Genomic DNA, 23,515 nt, shown 5'->3' with positions numbered 1-23,515 from the left:
ACAAGGCAAAAGACTACACGGCGCCTAAAGCGCGACCGGACGACCGGCCTAGAGCAACCACAAGCGGTTCAAGGCGCCGGAAACCTGCCTGAAACCAAAGTACAGTTTCCTCTAAGACCCAATCTAACATCTGATGTATTGTTCTCACACAACGATCAAAAGTCCTGTTGTTTCTTTCTTTCCAAAGCATCCAGCAGGTTAAAATCACCACCGTATCAAAGCACTGGCGCTGGTCTTTGTGAACGTTCTTCCTTGCCGAACCCCACCATTCAACAAGATTGTGATGCTGGACGTTTGGTGCCCAAATACCCCAACCGAACTTGTAGAAGAATCTGAACCAAACTTCTCTGGAAAAGGGGCAACCAACAAGGAGGTGATCAATCTCCTCTGGCGACTGGGAGCATAAAGTGCAAGAATCATCATCTTGCAGGCCATATCGCTTCCGACGATGAGCTGTCCAACATTTGTCATGTAGAACAAGCCATATAAAAAATTTGCACTTGCCCGGGGCGCACACCTTGTGAAGCAGCTTGGCGCCCTTGGTCGGGTGCTGACCGACGAAGAAGGACAAGTATGCGGAGGATGTTGAGAACAGCTTGTCGGAGGTCCAAATCCAGCATACTTTATCTGCACGTTGGGGTGCTAGCTGAATTCCTCTTGTCAAGTCCCACACATGGAAGTAGTCCAAGATGACTTGCACAGTAAGTGCCCCAGAAATGTCTCTTATCCATTGATCTTCATATAGGGCTTGGGCGACTGTTCTGTGCTTCTTTACTTTGGTGCCAACAGTTGCCCAGAGGCACGGAGCTAAGTCCGCGATAGATCTTCCTTGCAACCAACGGTCAGTCCAAAACAGGGCTGAGAGACCATCTCCCAATTCAATATAAATTGAAGCTTGAAACATAGCCTGAACTACACTCTCCTTTTCATCAGGCAGCTGATGCCAAGACCTGGCTTCGCTCGTGCGCTTCAACCAAAGCCAGCGCATACGCAGCGCATACCCGAAACGCTGAAGATCAAGAATACCCAGACCTCCAAGCTCTGGCGGCCTGCACACTCTAGGCCAAGCGAGAAGGCAATGGCCGCCTTTTGCACTTTGAGCTCCTTGCCACAAGAACCCCCGCCTAAGACTGTCGATGCTCTTGATGACCCATGGGGACAAGTTGACAGCCAAAGCCGTGTGGGTTGGAATAGCCGATAAGGTGCTCTTGATTAGGACCACACGGCCAGCACGATTTAATAGAGCGGCCTTCCAAGTTGGTAACCGCTCAGCGACTTTATCGACCAAAGGTTGTAAAGCAGACTTGCCTATCTTCCTCACATCAAGTGGAATGCCCAGGTATTGAATAGGAAAAGGGTCAATTCTCCCAGGAAAATGAGTGAGTAAAGAAACAGTGTCATGGAGGTTGCATTGAATTGGTGAGATCCGGGATTTTTCCATGTTGGTCTTTAAGCCAGATGCCCCCGCGAAAATCTCCAGAATGGCCTTAGTGAGCACCAAGTCTTGCTGCGCCGGGGACACGAAAATGACCACGTCATCCGCATACATGAAGGTCCTCTCGCTATTTTTTGGGTGTAGAATTTGCAGCAGACCCTGGCTATGTGCTAGCTTGAGAAGGGCATTTAGCCCCTCCATGACGATGACAAATAATAGAGGGGAAAGGGGGTCACCTTGCCAGAGACCCCTAGCATGGCAAATCCTCCTCCCCGGCAACCCATTCAGAATAACTTTTGTACTGGATGTAGATAAGATGATAGAAATCCAATCCAACCAACGCCGGGAGAATCCAAGGTGTTGAAGCATGGTCAGCAAGAAACGCCAATTCACAGTGTCAAAGGCCTTCGCTATGTCCACCTTTAGGAGAGCGCTCGGTATTTTGTTTCGGTGTAGGAACTTGGCTGTGAGTTGGACAGCTTTGTAATTCTCGTGGATGAGGCGAGCTTGGATGAAGGCACTCTGATTTGGGCTGATGAGGTCCTTCATGTACGGTGCTAGGCGACGCGCAAGAACCTTGGTTAGCAACTTGGCGAAACTATGGATTAAGCTGATCGGTCTGTAGTCGCCAATGGTGGAGGCATCCGGCTTCTTGCGAAGGAGGACCATGTAGGCTTGATTGACTAGGTAGAAGCTTCGTCCATCCAGCGACCAGATAGCATGGAAGGCTCTCATGATGTCCCCTTTAATTATCAGCCAAGCTGATCGGAAGAAGAGCCCAGAAAAACCATCGGGCCCCGGAGCCTTGTCTGTTGGCATGTCAAGTATTGCATGCCATATTTCCTCTTCACTGAAACAGTGATCAAGTAAAATGTTGTGCACCGAAGGAAGGTTTAGCTCCCCAAAGTTTAGGAGGTGTGACTGATTCTCCCTCGACCCCAGCATACGATCAAAATGCTCATAAACCAAATTAGCCATGTCCTCATCCCTAACAAGGACGGCCTCGTCGGTACGTAGCTTGGAAATATGATTTTTGCGGTTTCGGTGGCAAGCTTGGAGATGAAAAAAGCGTGTGTTGGCGTCCCCCTCAGCAAGATATGTGACACGGGCACGCTGTTGCACAATGGTTCTTTGCAAAGAAGCCAAACCCAACGAGCAAAGTTTCGCCTTCCTGCGTAAGTTTAACTCGTGTGGAGCCAAATTCCTGAGGTCCTGAGCCGCATCTAGGGGGTAGACTATCTCCTTAGCGATTGCCCCCAATTTCAAGTTCAAAAAAAAATCAGTTGGATTGCCCCCAAATACATTCATAACAGAATCATTTTATATTGTCAAGCGACGTTGGGAGACCACGTTGGTTGGGATCCAAGCAAATTTAAAACGTTCACAAACCCTTTCCTTCTTATTCTTTCCCAACCTTAAACTACCCTGACGGTTGCACCGTGCTAGGATGACGATATGCAGAGGATCGATCAAGCACAGTTCGAATGTCGTGCATGTGCTTCAGTTAAACTGAGTAATCCGGTCACAGCACATGCAAGCCAGCGATAGGCACCGGAGGCAAGGGAGCTGAGGAGGCCGCCGAGGCAAGGCACCACGGTGGCTTTTGTCTTGACGAGCCTGGACGGTCGCGGCCAGGTTGGCCTGCATGAGCGGCAGCCCCCTGGGCCGGCCCGTCGTGCCGGGAGTGTGCAGGAGGGCCGCGTCGGATGGGTCGTTGTTGGCGGCGGAGAAGGCCGGCCGTTCCCTTTCCCGGCAAGGGACTCCACCGGGAGGCCGGCGAAGTGCAACCGGGCCGGCCGGCTGGGCACCCACGCAACGCACACAAACCGTCCAGCGACAAGACAAGAAATGCTCGCAGGTCTCCGGCGACAAGACGGTGGTGAGCGTCCCGGCAGTTGCCGTCGGCTGGGGCAAGGTCGCCGGAGCGTTCACTGAACACCTGCTTCGCGGGCTACCCGTCCTCGGCCTTTCTGTTGCTTCTCTGGCGGTGGCCGGCCTCACCGCCGGCGAACCTACCCCGGCGGCGGGCTTTGGGTTGTTCCTGATGCTGATCGTTGGCCTGTCCGGCGTCACCATCCGTGCGATCCGCACCAATTTATAAGTTCATTCCAAAAATTTTGGAGAGTCAAAATTTTCTAAGTTTGACTAAATTTACACAACGAGATAATAACATCTACGATACCAATTAAATATTATTAAATTCTTTGTTAGTTATATTTTTATAGTATACCTATTTGATGTCATAAATCTTTGTGTTTCTCTCTATAATTTTGGTCAAACTTTAAAATGATTTGACTCTTCAAGATTCTTGAAATGACTTATAATTTAAAATGGAGGGAGTAGTAAAGGTATTTTTTCCCCGAATACGTCCTCAGTATCTAGTGTTGCTTTTCAATGTTTATCGACTTCAATAACTCGACAGTGTAAAATTTGCCGTTTCAAATGAATGAGATCCAAAAAAACCTGAGGATTTACTGAATTTTATTTCTCGAGCTATTTGATTATTTTGTCCATTTCAATGGAACAAATAGAGGGTGGAAAGGAAAGATAAGAAATGGAAAAAAAATATCCACTGTGGGCTTACAAAATAATGCATTCTTCCCAAACGATGTTTCACTTTTTTTTTGTATTGGTATAGCTAGTTCCATCAATTTCCTGTCTCATATGTTGGGGCGCCACTTGTGCACTTGGCTATCTCCTTTTTGTTAAACTGGGTGGTGGTGGTCACTGTGAAGTGCCAACGGCGAAAAAAGAAAGGCAGAAAGAATTTCGAAGGGACTGTACTGGGAAAGGTCAAAGCAAAGAATTTGTCTTGTGAGGAGTCATGCTTGAAATTATATTTGGCACATTGTGTTGAGCTTTCCTCAGTTTCATGTCCACAAAAAAAAATCAATCAGTTGCATTGTCCCCAAATACATTCATAAGAGCAACTCCAGCAGGGTCTCTATTTGTGTGACTAAATCCATATTTCAGTCATTTTGCTCAAATTTTCATCTCCAGTAGGGTTCCTACTTGGGTGACTAAAATGAGAGGTGACTAAATTTCCTCTCCCACCCTCTCAATTTGTTCACCCTCTATTTAGGCTACCAGAAGTAGGGCCCACCATTTTTTCTTCCTTTTAGTCTATTTAGAAGTCTATTTAGTCAGTGCTGCTGAAGTAGAGACTACATTTTGGTGACTAAACTTGAAAAGTGAATGACTAAAATGAATTTTAGTCACTCAAATTTAGTCACTCCACTGGAGTTGCTACATTGTAAAGCGACGTTGAGAGACCACGTTGGTTGGGATCGAGGCAAATTTAAAACGTTGACAAGCCCTTTCCTTCTTATTCTTTCCCAACCTTAAACTATACCCTGACGGTTGCACCGTGCTTGGATGAATGGATGCCGATGTGCAGAGGATCAGCGATCATCTATGTCGTGCTTCTGCTGCAGTTAAACTGAACAATCCAGCCACAGGCTCACAGCACATGCAAGTCAGCAATAGGCTGAATGGATTGTCCTTTCATACTCGTAGTATATAAGGACTTCAACAGAGTCCAGGCTGAACTTTGCTGAAACAGAACTACAGAAGTTGTACATTGGCGAGACAGAGAAACGCTAGTTTTCACGCAATTAGAAAAGGCAGATCGAAACTGTAACCGCAGCCTGAAGGCTGAAGGAGGTACAGACAAAGCGATTGCTCGATCATTATTAGAGTTAATTAACTCCGGATCAAAGGGAATGAGAGAAGGCCGTTCCCTTTCCCGGCGCGGGACTCCGCCGGAGGGCGGCGAAGTGCACCGCGCCGGCCGTCCGGGCACCCACGCAGCCTTTTTTATATATATATTTTTTAAAAATGTTTTTTTACATAAATATATTTTTGGTATCACAATTTATAGTTTTATACTCCTACCGCCCGGCAGGGGGGCAGCGGGACCTATATGTACGTTCTCTTCTTTTTTATCCTCTTCCAACTCTTCATTCCAGTCATATGTTCTGTGTGTTGATCCGTCGCCTAAATCACCGACCTTCTGGTGAATCTGAATTACCATTGCGAGAAGCCACCCTATTTGAAGAGCTGCGTGCATGTAATGTTTCCATTCTTCCGTACTACTTATAAGCGTCAACTCCCAGAAATCCCCATTTATTTCCCAGGAAGTCACGGTATGAACCGTAACCAAATGCGTATTTGGATTCACATTGAACTTCCCGTGAAGCCATTTGCGTATGGAACCAAAACTCCTCTCTAGGGTTTATCTAGACTGTACTATCTTCGTTCCAATGCTGATAGATTTACTCTATAGGAATCACGAGTAATTCTATAGAAATCACCGTAATGAACTTGAAACGCCACTTTGCTCGACATATCTGGCCATCCAAAAACTTAATTTTAATTAAACCAGTTTCTAAAACCATGGTACGGCTTCAATTATAACCACTAATCCGAACTCTAAGCGGTTACAATTATAAAAAACACTAATCATAAAATTAAAAATACAAAAAAAATTAGAATGACAAAGTTGAGAAATATTGATTACCTGCGGTTTAGATCCAAAATCCGGCAGGGCTTCACTGTTGCAACTCTCTCCCTCACCCCACGTCTCTCCTTTTTCCCTCTATGGATGTTGTTTGTTGCAAATTCAGGTGTGGGGGGACCTCTGCTTTTATATGGGGGGAGCCTGCCGCCCCCCTGCCGGGCGGTGGGCCTGTCTGCCGCCCCTCCACCGGGCGGTAGGAGCCTCCATGCGATAGCACTCAAATTTTAATTACATATAGGTCCCTACCGCCCGGCAGGGGGGCGGCAGGGGGCCGGCCGCCCCGCAGACGGGAGGTAGGCCCCCTGCCAACCTCCTGTCGGGCGGTAGGGGTATAAAACTGTAAATTGTGAAACCAAAAATATATTTCTGTAAAAAATATTTTTAAAAAATATAAAAATAGAAAAAACGCCGACAAAGTGTACATGCCGGCAGCATTTTCACACGGGCCATCGCCTACTAATGGGCCGGGCGGCAAAAGATGGCATCGGAAGCAGAAACCCAGGCGCAATGTAAATAATCAAAAAAAAAGGCGCAATGTAAATTAAAAAAATCTATACATCTTCCGGAAGTTAGTTTGGTATTGAACTTCAACTTTAAAATTCGTGCAGAACGAAAATAGATGATTGAGATTCCTACGGGCAAGAGAGCCTACGGGCAAGAGAGAGTGGACCGCTTCAACAATAGGGTGATAGGTGTCGTGATATGGTTGGTCGAGCGGGTGGGAGTTTAATTGATTTGCTACCTTAGAAAGAAGAATTAACTTAGAAAAAAGAAAGGTGAAAGATGGAAAGAGAGAGAAAAAATCGATAGTATAAAACTATGTTAAACATGTAGTACACAACCAGTTGTGTAGCTAGAAACATTTTTCCGTCGGTTCTTCAGATCCGGAAACATCCAAAAACGCAGCTCTTGACTGATTCATCGGGCCTGTTCCTCAACGTGGCTGCATCTCATGCTTAACATAATCTGCTGCTCCGTTAGATTCTTAGCTGTGCCCGTGAGACAGCAGCTAGCACATAACACAGGGGAAGAAACCAGATGCTGTCCATTTTATTGTTTGCATTCCCCAGAAAAAAAAAACAGGGTGCCACGGCAACTACCGGCGATGCCTTTGCCCCCCTTGCCTCTAGGAAAATCTATGGAAAATTATTACAAAATGAAACGGGGTTAAAATAGTTGAAACGTTATTATATTCTAAATATTAGTATTAACATGAAAATATTTGTTTAGAATGGAGTTGCTTTTTATGATTTTTACAATGGGATAACCATTCCAAATTTGTCCTTCCTAAATAGAAATATTAAATCAACTATTTATACTTGATATTTCTTTCTTAAATGTACCAGGAATAGCAGCACTTTGTGACAGTTATTTTTAGACCATATATTTCGTATTTCATCTTTACTTTCCACGGTGAGCTTGAATTCAAAAATAAATTGTAAAAAGATGCATATACTCATCAGGGAAACTAAATCATCATATTTACAGCTAATTTACCAAGAACAGACATAGACTCAGGACAATGATCCTACCACAAGCTGGTAGCAAGGGCGCGCACCAAAGGTGCGCCAATTTTCTAGTTATATTCCATTTGAGGAACAGTTTGGTATTTCTGCTGTATTTTCTCAAGATGACACTTGACATGGAGCATCCTCACAATGAAAACTAATTACTAATTAACTAACCCCATCCGTTTTAAAACTACAAAGCTTGTTTCGTTTCATTAGGACAAAAAAAACACATGACCGGTAATTACTCTGTTTTCCCCTTTTAACAACTCAAGTATACCATGTTATTTGGCGTATAACTGAAGCTTTTATAACATGTACGGTATGAATTCTGATAACAGTTAACGGTGCTAGGTTTCTAGGTACTGTGATGAAAACTTGGAATACAGTTTCCCATGTTAAGATCCACTGAAATATGTTTCTTCAGGTCAAAAGACTAGCGACATGTTCTGATCCTTCCGGGCATATCTAAGAGAAGGGTTAACCTAGTTATTATTTTAATATTAGAGGATGGGGGTGCAATCATAGAAACTTACTCTTCTGGTTTCTTTATTCCATTCCCTGCTGCCAACGATATAAGTCCCAACAGATGCAGTCCTCTCGTGGATGTTGCTCATGTCATAGTAGAGGGGAGGATGGGAGGTGGTGGGACCGTTGCATACTCCAAGTAATTACATTGGTGCATCCAAGAAGAGTACCAACACCATCATCTTCTACCTTTAGGTATGTGCATTACTCAACCCATAAATTGCTTTTTTTTGTTATAAATCTTCTATCAACTGCTTACATCTCTTGAAAAAAAATCTTTTACAAAAAAAGCAGGTGTGAAACCAGAAATCTTTGCTTCACATTTGCTGCTTTCTTTGCATTTGTGTCCAGAGGACTCGTTCTTGTTAACATCTACAAATGGCGTACAAAATGAAAGGCGTATTCAAGGGCCTCAAGGTCATCTCTCAGATCTTCGGTATGTAATCAGCATCATCATGTGTGGCTTTTTGCCGTCTTTTCATATAAAAAGAAAATATGGATGGATATGTGATGATTTCCAGAAAATCTTGAAAGTTCAACTTCTTTTGTTTCAGTGGTCAAGGAGCATCAGATGGAGATCGGTCATCCGACTGATGTGAAGCATGTTGCGCACATAGGTTGGGACAGCCCAACAGGGAGTGCAGCTTCTCCTAGCTGGGTACATAATACATTGCAAAGTTCATAATTCCAAACAATGCTGCAACTCTTGTTTTCCCCTTAACATTGTAAAGTTGTTCTACTAGTCATGATCATTTCAAAGCTGGTAATAAATTCCTAATTTCTTCGCAGATGAACGACATGAAGGGGTCACCGGACTTCTCATCGCTGAGCAGTATTGGACCATCCGCACGAACCTCCTGGGCTTCTCAAGGTGATTTTCAGGTCTCCTGTTCATTAGTTGCTGCAATAGTGGTGGGCATGTATGTTTGATCCAAACTTTTTTTTTCTGATTTCTTTAGTGAGGAATATTTAATTAGTGGCGATGTGCGTATGGGGAAGGAATGTGCATTTGTTTATCCTAGGAATGTGCTCACATGTTGCCATTTTTAGATAGCAATCTTATGTTAGTTCATGAATAGTTGAATCGTGATCCATCCAGGAGCAGACTCGGAGTTCTAGCAAATTGTTTTTTGTCTTTCAACTGCCTACAGCATCTTGTGTGGTTGGTGGAGCTGGGATCGATGCAGCAATAATGTTTGGTCCATGCGGATCTAAAAAATACCTTTGAGAGAATGCCTTTTGTTGGGGGCGCCACCTTCGGCCATTGACTGAAGGCCCGCACACAATTTGAATGCAACGACAAGGTCTTCTGCCCGCTTGGCAAACTGAGCGATCGAAGGACCTCAAGCTTCGAGCGAAGAAAGGCGAAGACCCGCGCGCCGAAGGCGAAGACGATGGCAAGCGAAGAGATGCGAAGACCAAGGCACCAAAGGCGAAGACGAAGGCAAGCGAAGAGGGCGAAAGTTAAGGCGCCTACGGCGAAGACCACGGCGCCTATTGCGAAGTCGAAGACCAGCGAAGGAAGGCGTCGGAGAGCAAGCGCTTCGGAAGCCGCGACGGGATCTTGTCCTCCGAACGATGATGTGCGAGTCTGGGCAAAATGGGCTGTAATGGGCCCAATGGGCAGAAGGGGCCTGGATGCAATCTACTAAATGATGTAAAAATACGATTGTGCCCCGGGAATATTCCGAGAATATAGTTGTTAGGGGGTATTACAGTGTAATAACATAGGGTGGTAGGTGAACCGTCACCTATAAATACCCGACCCCTGTACATTGATGGGATTTGGATTGAATACAGAGGGAGAATTTTATTCGACTGTGCGAAGCCTTGTTTCTGGCTTGAAGTTATTCTCTTCGACTGGTGCGCTCTTTCCTCACTGTTGTAGTGTTCGTCCGTTCCGGAGGCACTCTCCACCAACAGTTTGGCGCCCACCCGTCGGTTCGACACACCACACCACAGAATATGGCGGCGAAGAAGAAGGGAGATGCTACTGCCACTTCAGCAGACACGGCGACGACGACACCTCCACAAGACGAAGTCACCGCCGGGCAAGACCTCGCAACCGGCAACGAAGACATCACCGTCGAAGACATCGCAGAAGGACAACACGAAGTCGACCTGCTGGACCTTGGCATCTCTGCCGAAGATATCGATGCAATGCGAAGGGTTGATGCTCGCCTCGAAGAGGCGCGTAGAGCCAAGAGACAAGCTCTTCAGGAAGAAACTACGGAGCCTCAAATCATCAGGAGGGAGAAGGGGAAGGAAGTAATGTTGACCGAAGCAGAAAGACAAGAGCAGTACAACAAGCTGCAAGAAGAAGAGCTCCGCTGCAAGGCGTTACAAGAGAAGATCAGAGCACAACGACTACTGCTCGAAAAAATGCAGGCACCGCAGCCACTGCAGCCACTGCCGAAGGACACAGTCTCAACGAACCCACCAAGACATGCACCATTAAGGGTCCGAACAAGGACTATACCAATCGAAGATATCTCTGATCAGTCTGAGCCGGAGGAGGAAGGGTATTATCGAAGGGGTCAATCACGAAGAACGTCATTGTCCGAAGAGCTGGAAGAGATACAATAGCCTCATCGTCTCAACCCAGCAGTGCTGCCTCAGTTTGACGGTGAGTTCGACCTCGAAGAGTTTCTCTTGAAGTACAAAGCCACCATAGAGGCAGCAGGAGGAGGCACAGCGTGCAAAACGAAGGCACTTGTCCTCGCGTTGCGAGGCCTCGCTCAGCGATGGTATACAAATATACCCCCCGGAAGCATTCTATCATGGAACCAGCTTCGCTCTCAGTTGCGTTCAAGTTTTCGAGCCGTCAGGCCCGACGAAGTCACATCCTGCGACTTCCACAACTTGAAGCAAGGAAGCATGACTTTACAGGAGTACCTTCAGAGCTTGATAAAGCTTCGCGCAAGAGGTCCAGATGTCATCGACCAGAGCATCATTGACTCTGTGGTCAAAGGAATCAGTCTAGGCCCGTGCGGGGAGTACTTAACCCGACGAAGGCCAAAGATAGTCACCAAATTGTTTGAGATAATGCAGGAATATTGTGTATCCGACCGAGCGAAGAGGCAGAAACTCGAAGAAATGAATGAGCAGAGGAAGTTAAGGAACAGTGAGAGGTCGCACCAGAAGCCATGGCATTCCGACCAGTTGAAGCAGCACAAAACTATCAATACTGTTTCCGAGGAGGAGTCACGGGAAAGCAGGCACCACAAGAGTAAGAGTGGCAAAGATCATCGTGAAGACAGACCTAGCCGCGAAGATAGGTTTACCCGCGAAGACAGATCTAGTCGGGATGACAGGTCCAGCCGCGAAGACAGGTACAATCGTGAAGACCGTTATCAGAAAGGCCGAAGAGAAAAGGAGGGACGAAGAGAAAAAACGCCATTTTGCTATTTCCATGGCAAAGATCAAGGTCATTGGACAAATGAATGCCCAATTGCAATTGAAACGAAGGCAGAGCTCGAGTGCAAAAATGCCCAATCAGCAAAACCAGTCAATTACACATCGCAACCACCCAATACCTGGACCCCAACACCAAATTGGCCAGTATCTTACCCAGTTTACAACTACAACCCGTCATACACACCTCCAATGTCATTACCTTCGCATCAATCCATGCCACCACCTTCTCACCAGCCGATACCGATGCTACCCGCCCCGCAGTACGCTAACACGTGGTCAAGGAGCTCCACGCCTTTGCCACCACCACCACCAAAGCTTGAGCCAGGACAGATCCTGAAAAGAGCAGCCGATGCCCCCTCCGGCAGTATGGTCAACATCATCAATGCCATCTCCAGGGGGGGTCCAATGAACCAGTGCACAAAACGAAGAGACAGCGCAAAGAATATTTCAGAACAGTGTCTCATGCGAGCGAAGGCAAATGTTTCCGAACTCCGTGGTCCCATGTCCCAATATCTTTCACGCAGGCAGATCTTCGGCTGCAGCATTATCCTCATAATGACCCCTCATCATCAGAGCTAACATTGGCAAGAACTCGATACACTTCGCTGGGAATGATGTTGGAAGAATCTTAGTCGACAATGGAAGCTCCGCAGATATTCTGGTATGGCAGTGCTTCGTCAAGATGAGATTCATAGAGCAAGCTTTGAAGAAATCGCAGTACCCGCTCATTGGCTTCGGAGGCAAAAGAATCGAAGCCCTCGGCAAGATAGAGCTCAACATAACGTTCGGCGAAGGGGCCACGCAAAGAACAGAAGCAATAACCTTCGACGTGGTAGACATCAATTACCCCTACAATGCCATCTTCGGCCGCAACACGCTGGTGAAGTTTGCAGCTGCAATCCATCAGCCGTATCTATGCATGAAGATACCTTCGGCAGGGGGAGTCATGACTGTCTATGGCAACCAAGAAGAAGCACGCAGATGCGAAGACAATGCATACAGCACCAACAAGACTGTGCATGCCATTGAAGCGTCTGAAGAGGACACCGAAGAATTTGTTGGCGAAGACATGCACAAGAAAAACGAAGGGGTGTCACCAGCAGAACACACAAAGAAGGTACCGCTATGCGAAGATGTACCTGATCGCATGGTGACCATTGGCAGAGAGCTCGAGGAGCACGAAGAGGCAAGGCTCATACAATTCCTAAGAAACAATCAAGATGTCTTCGCTTGGTCCTCGTCGGACCTGCGGGGAGTCAGTCGAGAATTCATTGAACACACACTTACAGTCAACCCGAAGGCAAAACCAATAAAGCAGGGACAGAGGTCAATGTCCGAAGAGAGGAAGAAAGCAGCACAGGGCGAGGTGCAGAAGTTGCTAGACACAGGCGTCATTCGCGAGGTGCAATACCTGGAGTGGTTGGCAAATGTTGTCATGGTGCCGAAGAAGAATGGGAAATGGAGAATGTGCATCGACTTCAATAACCTTAACAAGGCCTGTCCGAAGGATGAATACCCTTTGCCTCGCATCGACACATTAGTTGATGCAGCGGCCGGCTCAGAAATGCTGAGCATGCAGGATTGCTTCTCTGGCTATCACCAGATTTTCATGAATAAGGGGGACGAAGAGAAAACCAACTTCACCACTCCTTTCGGGACATACTATTACATCAGGATGCCAGAAGGCCTTCGCAACACGGGCTGTACATTTAACAGAATGATCAAGAAGGTACTCAGGGATCAGCTAGACAGAAACATCTCCGCATATGTGGACGACGTGGTCGTTCAAAGCAGGAAGAGGGAAGATCACATACAAGATCTTCGGGAAACATTTGCAAACCTTCGCCGACACGGACTAAAGCTGAACCCTGAGAAGTGTGTCTTCGGTGTTCGAAGAGGCAAGTTGTTAGGCTGTATGATCACGGAAAGGGGCATAGAGGCAAACCCTGAGAAGATTGAGGCAATCAGGCGGATGAAGCCGCCAACTACAAAGAAGGGGGTCCAAAAGCTGACAGACAGGTTGGCTTTGCTGAACAGATTCATTTTCAGATCGGCAAAAAAAGTGCCTTCCATTCTTCAAGGCATTGAAAGGAACTGGCAACATGCAGTGGGGCGAAGAACAAGCGAAGGCTTTCGAAGCCTTGAAAACATACATAGAAAACTTGGCAATCATGTCCAGCCCTTCGGAGAAGGCAGAGCTCTTGTTGTACATCGCCACTTCGGGGGCGGCGGTCAGCGCAGTGCTCGTCGAAGAGCGACAAATTGAAGGCGAACATAAGCAAGTTTCGATCTACTTTGTCTCTAAAGCCCTAAGTGGCTCGAAACTATTATACTCTGAAATGGAGAAAATGGCTTACGCAGTTGTAATGGCTTCGCAGAAGCTTCGTTACTACTTCTAGAGTCACAAGATAAAAGTCCCAACTTCGTTCCCTCTTCGGGATATGTTTGAGAACAAGGAGGCCTCCAGCAGAATAGGCAAATGGGCCACATAACTAGCGGAGCACACAATTGACTTCGTCCCCAGAACAGCAATCAAGTCCCAGGTCTTTGCAGAGTTCATTGCAGACTAGACTCTAGCGATGCCTTCGCAAGAATCACCGAAGTTAGATTCAATATGGCAGCTTGAATGTGATGGGGCATACCAGAGAAATGGAGCAGGGGCTTCGGCAATCCTCACTGTCCCTTCGGGCACACAGTTGAAATATGTAGCGAGGCTTGACTTCAAAGGGTGCACAAACAACGTTGCAGAATACGAAGGCCTGCTCCTAGGTCTTCGCAAGGCAAGAGCGCTGGGAGCACAAAGGCTGTCCATCAGATCCGACTCTGAGCTAATCATAGGGTACATCAATAAATCCAATAGAGCACTAAAGCCGGAGCTGTCAAAGTACTTAGCAGCTGTCCGAAGCATGGAGAAGTTTTTTCCTCGGATTTAGCATACTAAGTTTCCCAAGATCACAAAACAAGCAAGCCGATATACTGGCGAAGGCCGCAGCTCAATATGATCCGTTGCCACCTGATGTGTTCTTCGAAACATTGAAGCAGGGCTCCGTCAACTGTGCCGAAGAGCCTGTAAAGTTCATCAACGCCATAACCAGCGAGGACTGGAGGGCCACTATAATGGCCTATCTTCGAGGGCATTTCATCCCGGAGGACGACAAGGAAGAAAAGAGAATGGCTCTTCGCGCCCGCAACTATAGAATCATTAACGAAGATCTATACCGAGGGGGGGGGGGTCTGCGCGCCCCTCCTAAAGTGCATCTCCCGCGAAGAAGGCAGACAGTTGCTCGAAGAGATTCACGCAGGCATGTGCTCTTCGCATATTGCAATGAGGGCATTGGTAGGCAAAGCTTTTCGCGAAGGCTTCTACTTGCCTTCGGCGGTGACAGACGCACATGAGGTTGTCCATAAATGCCCAAATTGCCAAAGGCATGCACCATACAGTAAGTTTCCACCAGACGAAGTACAATTGTTGCCTCCGGTGTGGCCCCTCGCACGATGGGGCATTGACATCGTAGGGCCCCTGCCCACGGCGCCAGAAAATTACAAGTATGCTGCAGTTGCAGTGGGTTGAAGCTAAGACACTCAGAGATATCACTGCCGGTGCCTTGCAAAAGTTTTTCTGGCAAAATATTGTATGCCGCTTCGGTGTACCGAAGGAGGTCACCGTAGACAACGGCAAGCAGTTTGACTGCGCCACATTCAGACACTTCACTACACAGTTGGGGACGAAGCTATGCTTCGCTTCGGTCTATCACCCGCAATCAAATGGTGCGGTTGAGAGGGCCAACGGCATCATCTTCACAGGCATAAAGAAAAACATCACTGAACTGCCGAAGGGAAAATGGGTCGATGAGCTGCCAATGGTAATTTGGTCCCACAACATGACGGAATCAAGGACCATGAAATTTACTACATTCAAGCTGTTGTATGGCGAAGAGGCTGTAACGCCAGAAGAAATCAAACTCAGATCTTGGAGAACGTCCGAAGAGGCAGGAGCAACATAAGAAGACATAAAGCCTTCGATTGACACGATCGAGGCAGGAAAGATACAAGCTGTAATCAATCTTGGCAGGTACCAGGAAGAAACCCGAAGGTGGAAGAATAAAAAGGTGAAGCACAGAGAAATTCACGAAGGAGATCTTGTGCTTCGCAGAATCCCGAAGGCAAAGCAGAAGGGTAAAATGTACAGCAAATGGGAAGGACCGTTCATTGTAGTCTCCATGGCGAGACCAGAAGCCTGTAGACTTCACACAATGGAAGGCGTCGAAGACCTGTACTCATGGAACAAAGACGTACTGCAAAAGTACTATGTGTAGGAACGGTGTAAGAGCCCGCGGAGGAAAATAACCGAAGAGGCTCAATAGCTTAGTCTTTATTTCTGCAATTCTTTTTTATTTTATTTTTTATTTTGCAAAAAAATCGCACAATGTACCGAAGGGACCGTACTCTTTTCCTCACGGGGGAAGCCTTCGCACGTTCACTCTGGACGTCGGAGGTGTGAGGTTTTTAATGAGGCGGAACCCTGTGTAACCCCTTGTGAAATATAAACAAGGTCCCCCCGAAAAGAAAAATGTTGCAGGAAAAGGAATATGGTGAAGGCGCCGAAGCGTCTATCCCTCTTCGCGAAGAGGGGAGTCATCGGCGCATAAAGCAAGCGATGACGCTTGAAAGAAGTAAGCACGGGACGCAATCCCGGATAGGGGCTTCGCTCCCCTTAGCTTTACTTCCAACTAAATTGACATAAAAGTCCTTACTAGCGAAAACGCCTAAGGCAGAGAAGCCCTTGTGAGCGAAGAGCCCATGGCAGAAAATTCGAAGACATAAAAGTCCTTATGAGCAAAAAAGCCTAAGGCAGAGAAGCCCTTGTGAGCGAAGAGCCCAAGGCAGAAAATTCGAAGACATAAAAGTCCTTACGAGCAAAAACGCCTAAGGCAGAGAAGCCCTTGTGAGCGAAGAGCCCAAGGCAGAAAATTTGAAGACATAAAAGTCCTTACGAGCGAAAACGCCTAAGCCAGAGAAGCCCTTGTGAGCGAAGAGCCCAAGGTAGAAAATTCGAAGACATAAAAGTCCTTACGAGCAAAAAAAGGCTAAGGCAGAAAAGCCCTTGTGAGCAAAGAGGCCAAGGTAGAAAATTCGAAGACATAAAAGTCCTTACGAGCGAAAACGCCTAAGGCAGAGAAGCCCTTGTGAGCAAAGAGCCCAAGGCAGAAAATTCGAAGACATAAAAGTCCTTACGAGCAAAAAAGCCTGAGGCAGAAAAGCCCTTGTGAGCGAAGAGCCCAAGGCAGAAAATTCGAAGACATAAAAGTCCTTATGAGCAAAAAAGCCTAAGGCAGAGAAGCCCTTGTGAGCGAAGAGCCCAAGGCAAAAAATTCGAAGATATAAAAATCCTTACACGCTCGAATATAAGGCAGGAAAGTCCTTGACGAGCGAAGACTCTAAGGCCAGTAAAATTCGTCGCCCCCCGCAAGTCGAGCGAAGGGGGGGTGGCGCTTCGCAAAACTTACACGCTCGACTGCGATGTCGATGACGTTCATCCTCTCGCCCGTGCAAAAGGGGGGCGGGGGTTTCGCTTCGCAAAGTGCAAGTTTGCACAGTCGAAGGACAAAACGAGGAAAGATAAATATATTCATTGCATACACAAAATTGTGGTTCGCATTACAAGAAAAATTACACTTCACAATAAGAGTGAAGAAAATGTAAATATACACTTCGCATGAAAGCGAAGAAAGGTACAAATTTTATTCTCTTCGCGCTAAGTCGAAGAATCCACAAAAACCAAATCAGGAAGTTACATCTGAAGTTTCTTCGTCGAAGATAATGCGGTCCAAGTCAGATATGACTTCGCGGACCGCAACATCTATTATTTCTCTGGCAGTCCGGCGAAGAAACGCTTCAAAGTCATCCCCTGCAAGCGAGGGCACCGTAACATTAAGAAGAGTCTTCGTCAAAAATCCCTTTGCGACGATACATGAATTCATGCGGTGCAATCATGTCTTCAACAGGCTCCGGCTTCGGCTCTAGAAGGCCCATGGGCGCATTATACGGCTTATCGGTGTCCAAAAGATGTTTTATTTCACGACAAAGCCGGCGCTCAGACAGAATTTTTGCGTGCTTTTCGGGATCGCACTGAAATTCCGCAAAGAAACACTTCGTATCGGTGTTCCGATATTCATATACGCGCTCTCGATCAGACCAAAAGTCATCAAACGGAAGACAAGGGTGGCGAGCACGGGCTTTTTCCCAAGTTAAACCAGAAACATAAAAATTACCGCGGTTCAGGCACTAGGGAACAATACCTTCGGTGATCCGCGCAGGGGCCAATGTAGGGTCCTGCGCAGACACCGAAGGCGTTAGATACAATGATATTTTGTTTTCAATGCGACACTACTACAAAATAAAAAAAAAGAAATCATCATCACTCGGCTCTCGACCATCACACCTCGTCGGTCTTCGGCGCATCGTCTGCTTGCCCTCCGGCGTCTTCGCCTTGCAACAGGACTTCGCCTTCACCTCGGCCAGGGACTTCACCTTCGCCGCTGCGCAGGTTGCCAGTGTCAGCCTCTCCAAGAAAACCTCGCACGAAGATCTCAGCCTTCTCTTGAATCTGAGAGGGTACAAACTCATCAGTTAGAAGAAGAAAAATGAAAAACAATCAAACTCCGCTGAAATCGAAGAGCTACCTGATCTTTCATACATTCCAGTTCCAAGTCGACGAGTCCTCGGCCTTTCTCGTGAAAATATTTCGCGAAGTTTTTGGCGTTGTTCTTCGGCAATGTATGAAGGGACTCGGGGCGCAAGGAATCCAGCGAAGGCCATTCAACAGATGCGTCGCGAAGGAGCCGAAGCTGAGCCTTATGAATACCCATTGAAGAGCTGCCACTCTTCGCTGGAAGGAGTCGGCAGACGGCGGCACTAAGTGTCCGCACTGCAACTGTAGCGGACAGCTCACACTTGAAGTCGGCGCCAGACCGAGCCATTGCCAAGGAGGCACGAATCCAGCGGAAGATCTCCGCCACTTTGACAGTCTCCTTTTGCGACATCTCTGGGGGATCAAGGGCGAACTTCCCAAGCAGCCCATGCATATCAGCCTGCACTGAATCCACTGCGGAGCTGATTGCAGTACGCCATCGCTGGACAGTGTCCCTCCTGCGCGCACACTGATCTTCGGCAATTCTCCGGGCCTCTTCAGCTTCCGCTCTGGCTTTTTTAGCGTTGGCCTTCGCCTTTTCCGCCTCGCGAGCGTCCTGTCTGGCGGCTTCGGCAGACTCAGCATAGCTCTTCACCTTGGCGCGTGCGACAACGAGGGCCTCCTCAAGAGCTGCTTTCTCCTTCTCGAGGCTAGCCACGCGCTTCTCTACCCCCGCCAAATGCGAAGTCCACTCGTTGTCAATCCTGAGTTGACAGGAGGCGCAGCGGGAAGCAACGAAGGCCTTCAGAGAGAGGTCTTCGACATCTTGAAGAATTTGGCTCACTTCGGTGGACATCAGGCGTTTCTCCATAAGGGGAAAGCCGAAGGAGGAGCCGGCTTCGGCGAGGAATCTCCTTTCCCGATTGCTGCTCGAAAACCAAAGACTGCCGACGATGTTGTCCCCGATCAACTTCGCCTCCGGCATCCCGAGAGCGGCAGCCACCTCAACTGGGTTGGAGGTTCTTACACGGTAGCTGCTGCTCTCTGTCGAGGTGGACGTCGCGGGCCTTCGATTGGAGGACCCGGCGGGAGGAACCCGGCCGCCCTCGCCGACAGCGCCAGTCGGGCCCGTCTCGGGGGGCAGTGGCATGTCCCTGAGGACAAGGACCGGACCCCTCCACGTCCTCGTTGCTGGGCGGCGACGACGAATCCGAAGACATCGATGATGAATTCGGAGACGAAGGGGCTGCGGCTGAGGTTTTCACATGGGGCTCCGTGGTCGCCAGGACAGATTGGATCTCCTGGGCGAGTTCATTATCGTTGTCTGGCTCCATGGCGCTGTACTCCAAAGCCAGTGAGGGCTTCGGCGGTGGAGCGGCAGCCGCAATAGGCCGAGCGGCAATGGGAGGCGAAGAAGCGGCGATGGGACTTCCGTTTCCCCCGTTGTCTTCGGACTCCCCAGCACTGCGAAGGGGCGAGGAGGTCAGGAACTCTAGAAGCTTCAAGCGTTTCGCTCCGCCAGGGCCAGAGCCCCCCTTTTCTGCTTTTTTCTTCTCAAGTGTGGCAGTGGCGCCACCGGGGCCTACAGCCTCCCCCCCCCGCTTTCTGTATAGTGAGAAGAGCTTCGACAGCGCGTTGAGGGGCTTTGATGCCGAAGAAGGAAAACACCCGATTGCCTCGAGCACCAGCAAACTTGGACAGCAGCAAGTCATACTCATTCCCAGATACTTGTCCAAGCATCTCATCAGCACGGGTCTCTACCTGAGCTGCATCTATTTCTGAAAACGAAGACAAAGGTTCTTAATGTCCTCACAAAAAAAACTTACGTTCTTTTTGAAGTCCGAAGACTTCGCTGAAGTTGGGCATCAGAAGCCCATAAACTTTCCTCTCCAAAGGAGCCCAGGAGGAAATGCTCCAGCCTTCTCTCAGAGGGAAGCACCCGCATGCGACGAACTCTTCTGTTATGTCACGCATGCTGAGCACTTTTGACACCCCGCGAAGGACGGTCATATATGCTTCGTTGGCAGGGATGCGAGCCACGTCCACCTTCGGGGTGTCGCCCAAATTGCCAAGCTTCCGGACAACCAAAGGGTGGCGCTTCGTCTCCGGATCGAGGGGAACCTTGTGGTAAAACCAGAATGAAGACCAGTCCCCCGGCCACTTGTTCTTCGAGGCCCCAACGGGGCTGGGAGCAGTCTGTTGAAAGGCGAAGGTGTAGCACCCATACTGGGGCTCCATCTCCATTGATGTATCGTCAGAACCACAAACGAAGATGCTCTTCGGCTGGTAGTGCACCCGCATCACCCGAGCGAAGTTCTCCGGGGTCGGGGCAATGCGACAGGTCTTCGACAACCACATGAAAAGGTTGACACGGGCAAAAGAGTTCGGGGTCATATGGGGAAGGAAGACGCCGTACCGGGCGAAGATGTCGACGACAGCGGGATCGAGGGGGAAGCGAAGCCCAGCGGGAAAGAAGTCCTTAAAGACAACCACTTTGTCGTCTCAAGGCTTCGCATAGGTGTCCGCCTCCGGGGGAACCCGTCCGAGGCCAGGGGTCAGAACTCCTTGCTTCTCCATTTCTCCCAGCATGGCCAGAGTCATCTTCGTCTGGCCGAAGAAGGTGGTAGGCGGAAACTTGTTCTTCTTTGGAGCCATTGCAGGATCAGGTGAGTTCGCCGTGGCGCTAGCGAAGGGAAAGGAGCTAAAGCAGTGCCAGTCGAAGACAAAGAGACTCAAAGACAGAAAGAAGCGGAAGAGCTCGCAGCAGGGGGGCAATGGGAGCATACCGCCCCCCGCCCGGGCACCCTCACTTATATAGGAGGGGGAACGTGAAAAGTCTGTTTTACCCCTCCAGAGTTTTCGCGGAATGAGCGCGCATGGGGGGCAATGACGGAAATTCGCACTAGACGCCTCATTTGGCGCGTCGATGGAAAAAGTCAAAATTATTTTTAAGTTTTTAAGTAATTCATCAATGAATTTATCAATACGCCTCGATGTCTAGTCCATTTGCTTAACAGGTAAAATTGAGAAGACTCAGGCCTCGACGGACCGTGAAGCGATCAGTCGAAGCCCGAAGGGGCGCTTCGGGAGAAAAAGTCGAAGTCATCGACCCTCCAAGTATGGGCAACGACTCCGAGGGGCTATTGTTGGGGGCGCCACCTTCGGCCATCGACCGAAGGCCCGCGCACAATTTGAATGCAACGACAAGGTCTTCTGCCCGCTCGACAAACTGAGCGATCGAAGGACCTCAAGCTTCGAGCGAAGAAAGGTGAAGACCCGCGCGCCGAAGGCGAAGACGATGGCAAGCGAAGAGATGCGAAGACCAAGGCGCCAAAGGCGAAGATGATGACAAGCGAAGAGAGGTGAAGACCAAGGCGCCAAAGGCGAAGACGAAGGCAAGCGAAGAGAGGCGAAAGTTAAGGCGCCTACGGCGAAGACCACGGCGCCTATTGCGAAGTCGAAGACCAGCGAAGGAAGGCGTCGGAGAGCAAGCGCTTCGGAAGCCGCGACAGGATCTTTGTCCTCCGAACGATGATGTGCAAGTCTAGGCAAAATGGGCTGTAATGGGCCCAATGGGCAGAAGGGGCCTGGATGCAATCTACTAAATGATGTAAAAATACGGTTGTGCCCCGAGAATATTCCGAGAATATAGTTGTTAGGGGGCATTACAGTGTAATAACATAGGGTGGTAGGTGAACCGTCACCTATAAATACCCGACCCCTGTACATTGATGGGATTTGGATTGAATATAGAGGGAGAATTTTATTCTACTGTGAGAAGCCTTGTTTCTGGCTTGAAGTTATTCTCTTCGACTGGTGCGCTCTTTCCTCACTGTTGTAGTATTCGTCCGTTCCGGAGGCACTCTCCACCAACACCTTTTATTAACATTATTGACTCTATTTCCCTAGATATTTGTCTCTAATATCACATATTCACACATTTGCATCACTTCCATTTAGTGAAAATTTTGACTGATAACTGAAAGTTGAGGGTCACAATATGAACAGACTTGCTGATAATCCTTGTATGAAATGTGATAAACTACAGCATTACATGATTAGAGTGCATTCGAATAATTTTCCTCAATAACATCTCTCAGATCATATCCTGTGGGTGACCAAACTTTCTTTAAAATATAAATAAAGCTCTAGTGAACTGCAGCTGGTCAAACTTGATAACATGTCATCCACTAAGTTGCGTTCCATATGAAGACCCATATGCATGCTCTATCTAAACAAAGAGATTCCAATGTTCCCAACTAACAGATCCATTGCACGTTGATGCAAATTTGTGAATAGAAGATTAAGAACAAGTGGAGGTGCATCATGAATCGAAATTATGAGATACCAACTTAATACTCATGTTGTTCATGTTCTCCCTCCAAATAATGCTATAACAACTCTTATTATTAAACTCATATATTTATCAAAGTAACCATATGATTAAGCTGGTGTTCATTTCATGGTACGTTGTGGGATGGAATCATCCCATCGGTTTTGTTCATGTGTTGGGTTGGTAGATAAGGTGAGATCGAGTGGTTGGCTCTCATACCAGAATATTCTTCTATATGCTAGACGAACCCATCCAATAAAATCAGTGGAATGCAGGCATTGCACTTGGGATGTGACAATGATAATGTATTCGGGATCCTAAAGTGGGATGGAATATGGAGTGATCATAAGATTAGGACGGAACATTTCATCCCAGTTTGCTCTCCAACCAAACACCCCCTAAAAGAAATCGGTGATAAAAAGGTGCAATGATATGTTTTGAATGGCTACTTGATTTCCTTAAACGCATTTAAAAGCTTTTTTATATATATTCTACTGCTTATGTTTGACACTGATTTGCTAAGTTTCTCTCTTTCTTTTCTTTACAGATTTTGAGGAGCCTCGTGATATATCACCCTTTGGCATTTTCGCGGAAAATACCGGTCAAGAAGCAACCCCATACCCTGACATACCAAATCCACCCAGGAAGTCAAGGAAGAAATCCATGACTGGTTCTCCGAGGGCATCCGCGAGATCGTCAAGATCATCAAGATCAAGGTCCAAGAGCTCATTTTCATCTACCACCGCTAACACTGTTGGTGCCAATGACAGACAAGCTGAAATCCAAACTGTGTAGACCATTTTGTTCAGATGAGCTTTGGCGAAGGTAAAATAGGGTGTCGAGGGTTCAGACTTCTGAGAGACTAAAACTATGCTGTCGTATTCCGTTGAGATTGAGACAAGAATGGTTCTTTTTAACTCTTTATGTTAAGTGGCTGATTAGAAGTATGAATTGTTTTGTTCTTTCCAATTTAGAGCAAAAAAAAGGTAATAGAAATTTATAGTTCTCGATGAGGGAATGAGCCTCCATGAAATTCCCTACACGAGATATTGCACGAGGCAGTACCGTGGTTAGAGATGGTAAAGGACCTAGATAATCTAAGGGTCGGAAGGGCCACGCCCTAAAAAGAACTGGCTCTAATCTT

General features: G+C 47.7%; 1 protein-coding gene across 1 annotated transcript; it reads left to right on the top strand.

Annotated features, from left to right (window-relative positions):
* Positions 1-8,368: 8,368 nt before the first annotated feature.
* Positions 8,369-23,230, top strand: LOC120677784 (CRIB domain-containing protein RIC10). The gene is made up of 4 exons (XM_039958981.1): positions 8,369-8,426; positions 8,545-8,648; positions 8,780-8,861; positions 22,919-23,230. The coding sequence occupies exons 1-4, from the start codon at positions 8,369-8,371 to the stop codon at positions 23,164-23,166; spliced, it is 492 nt and encodes a 163-aa protein (XP_039814915.1). The 3' UTR covers positions 23,167-23,230.
* The last annotated feature ends 285 nt before the right edge of the window (positions 23,231-23,515 follow it).

This window comes from Panicum virgatum, chromosome 6N (assembly GCF_016808335.1).
Source record: "Panicum virgatum strain AP13 chromosome 6N, P.virgatum_v5, whole genome shotgun sequence".
In the NCBI taxonomy this organism is placed as follows: domain Eukaryota; kingdom Viridiplantae; phylum Streptophyta; class Magnoliopsida; order Poales; family Poaceae; genus Panicum; species Panicum virgatum.
Note: the sequence above shows the minus strand (reverse complement) of the source record. Positions and strands in the feature narration are given on the sequence as shown.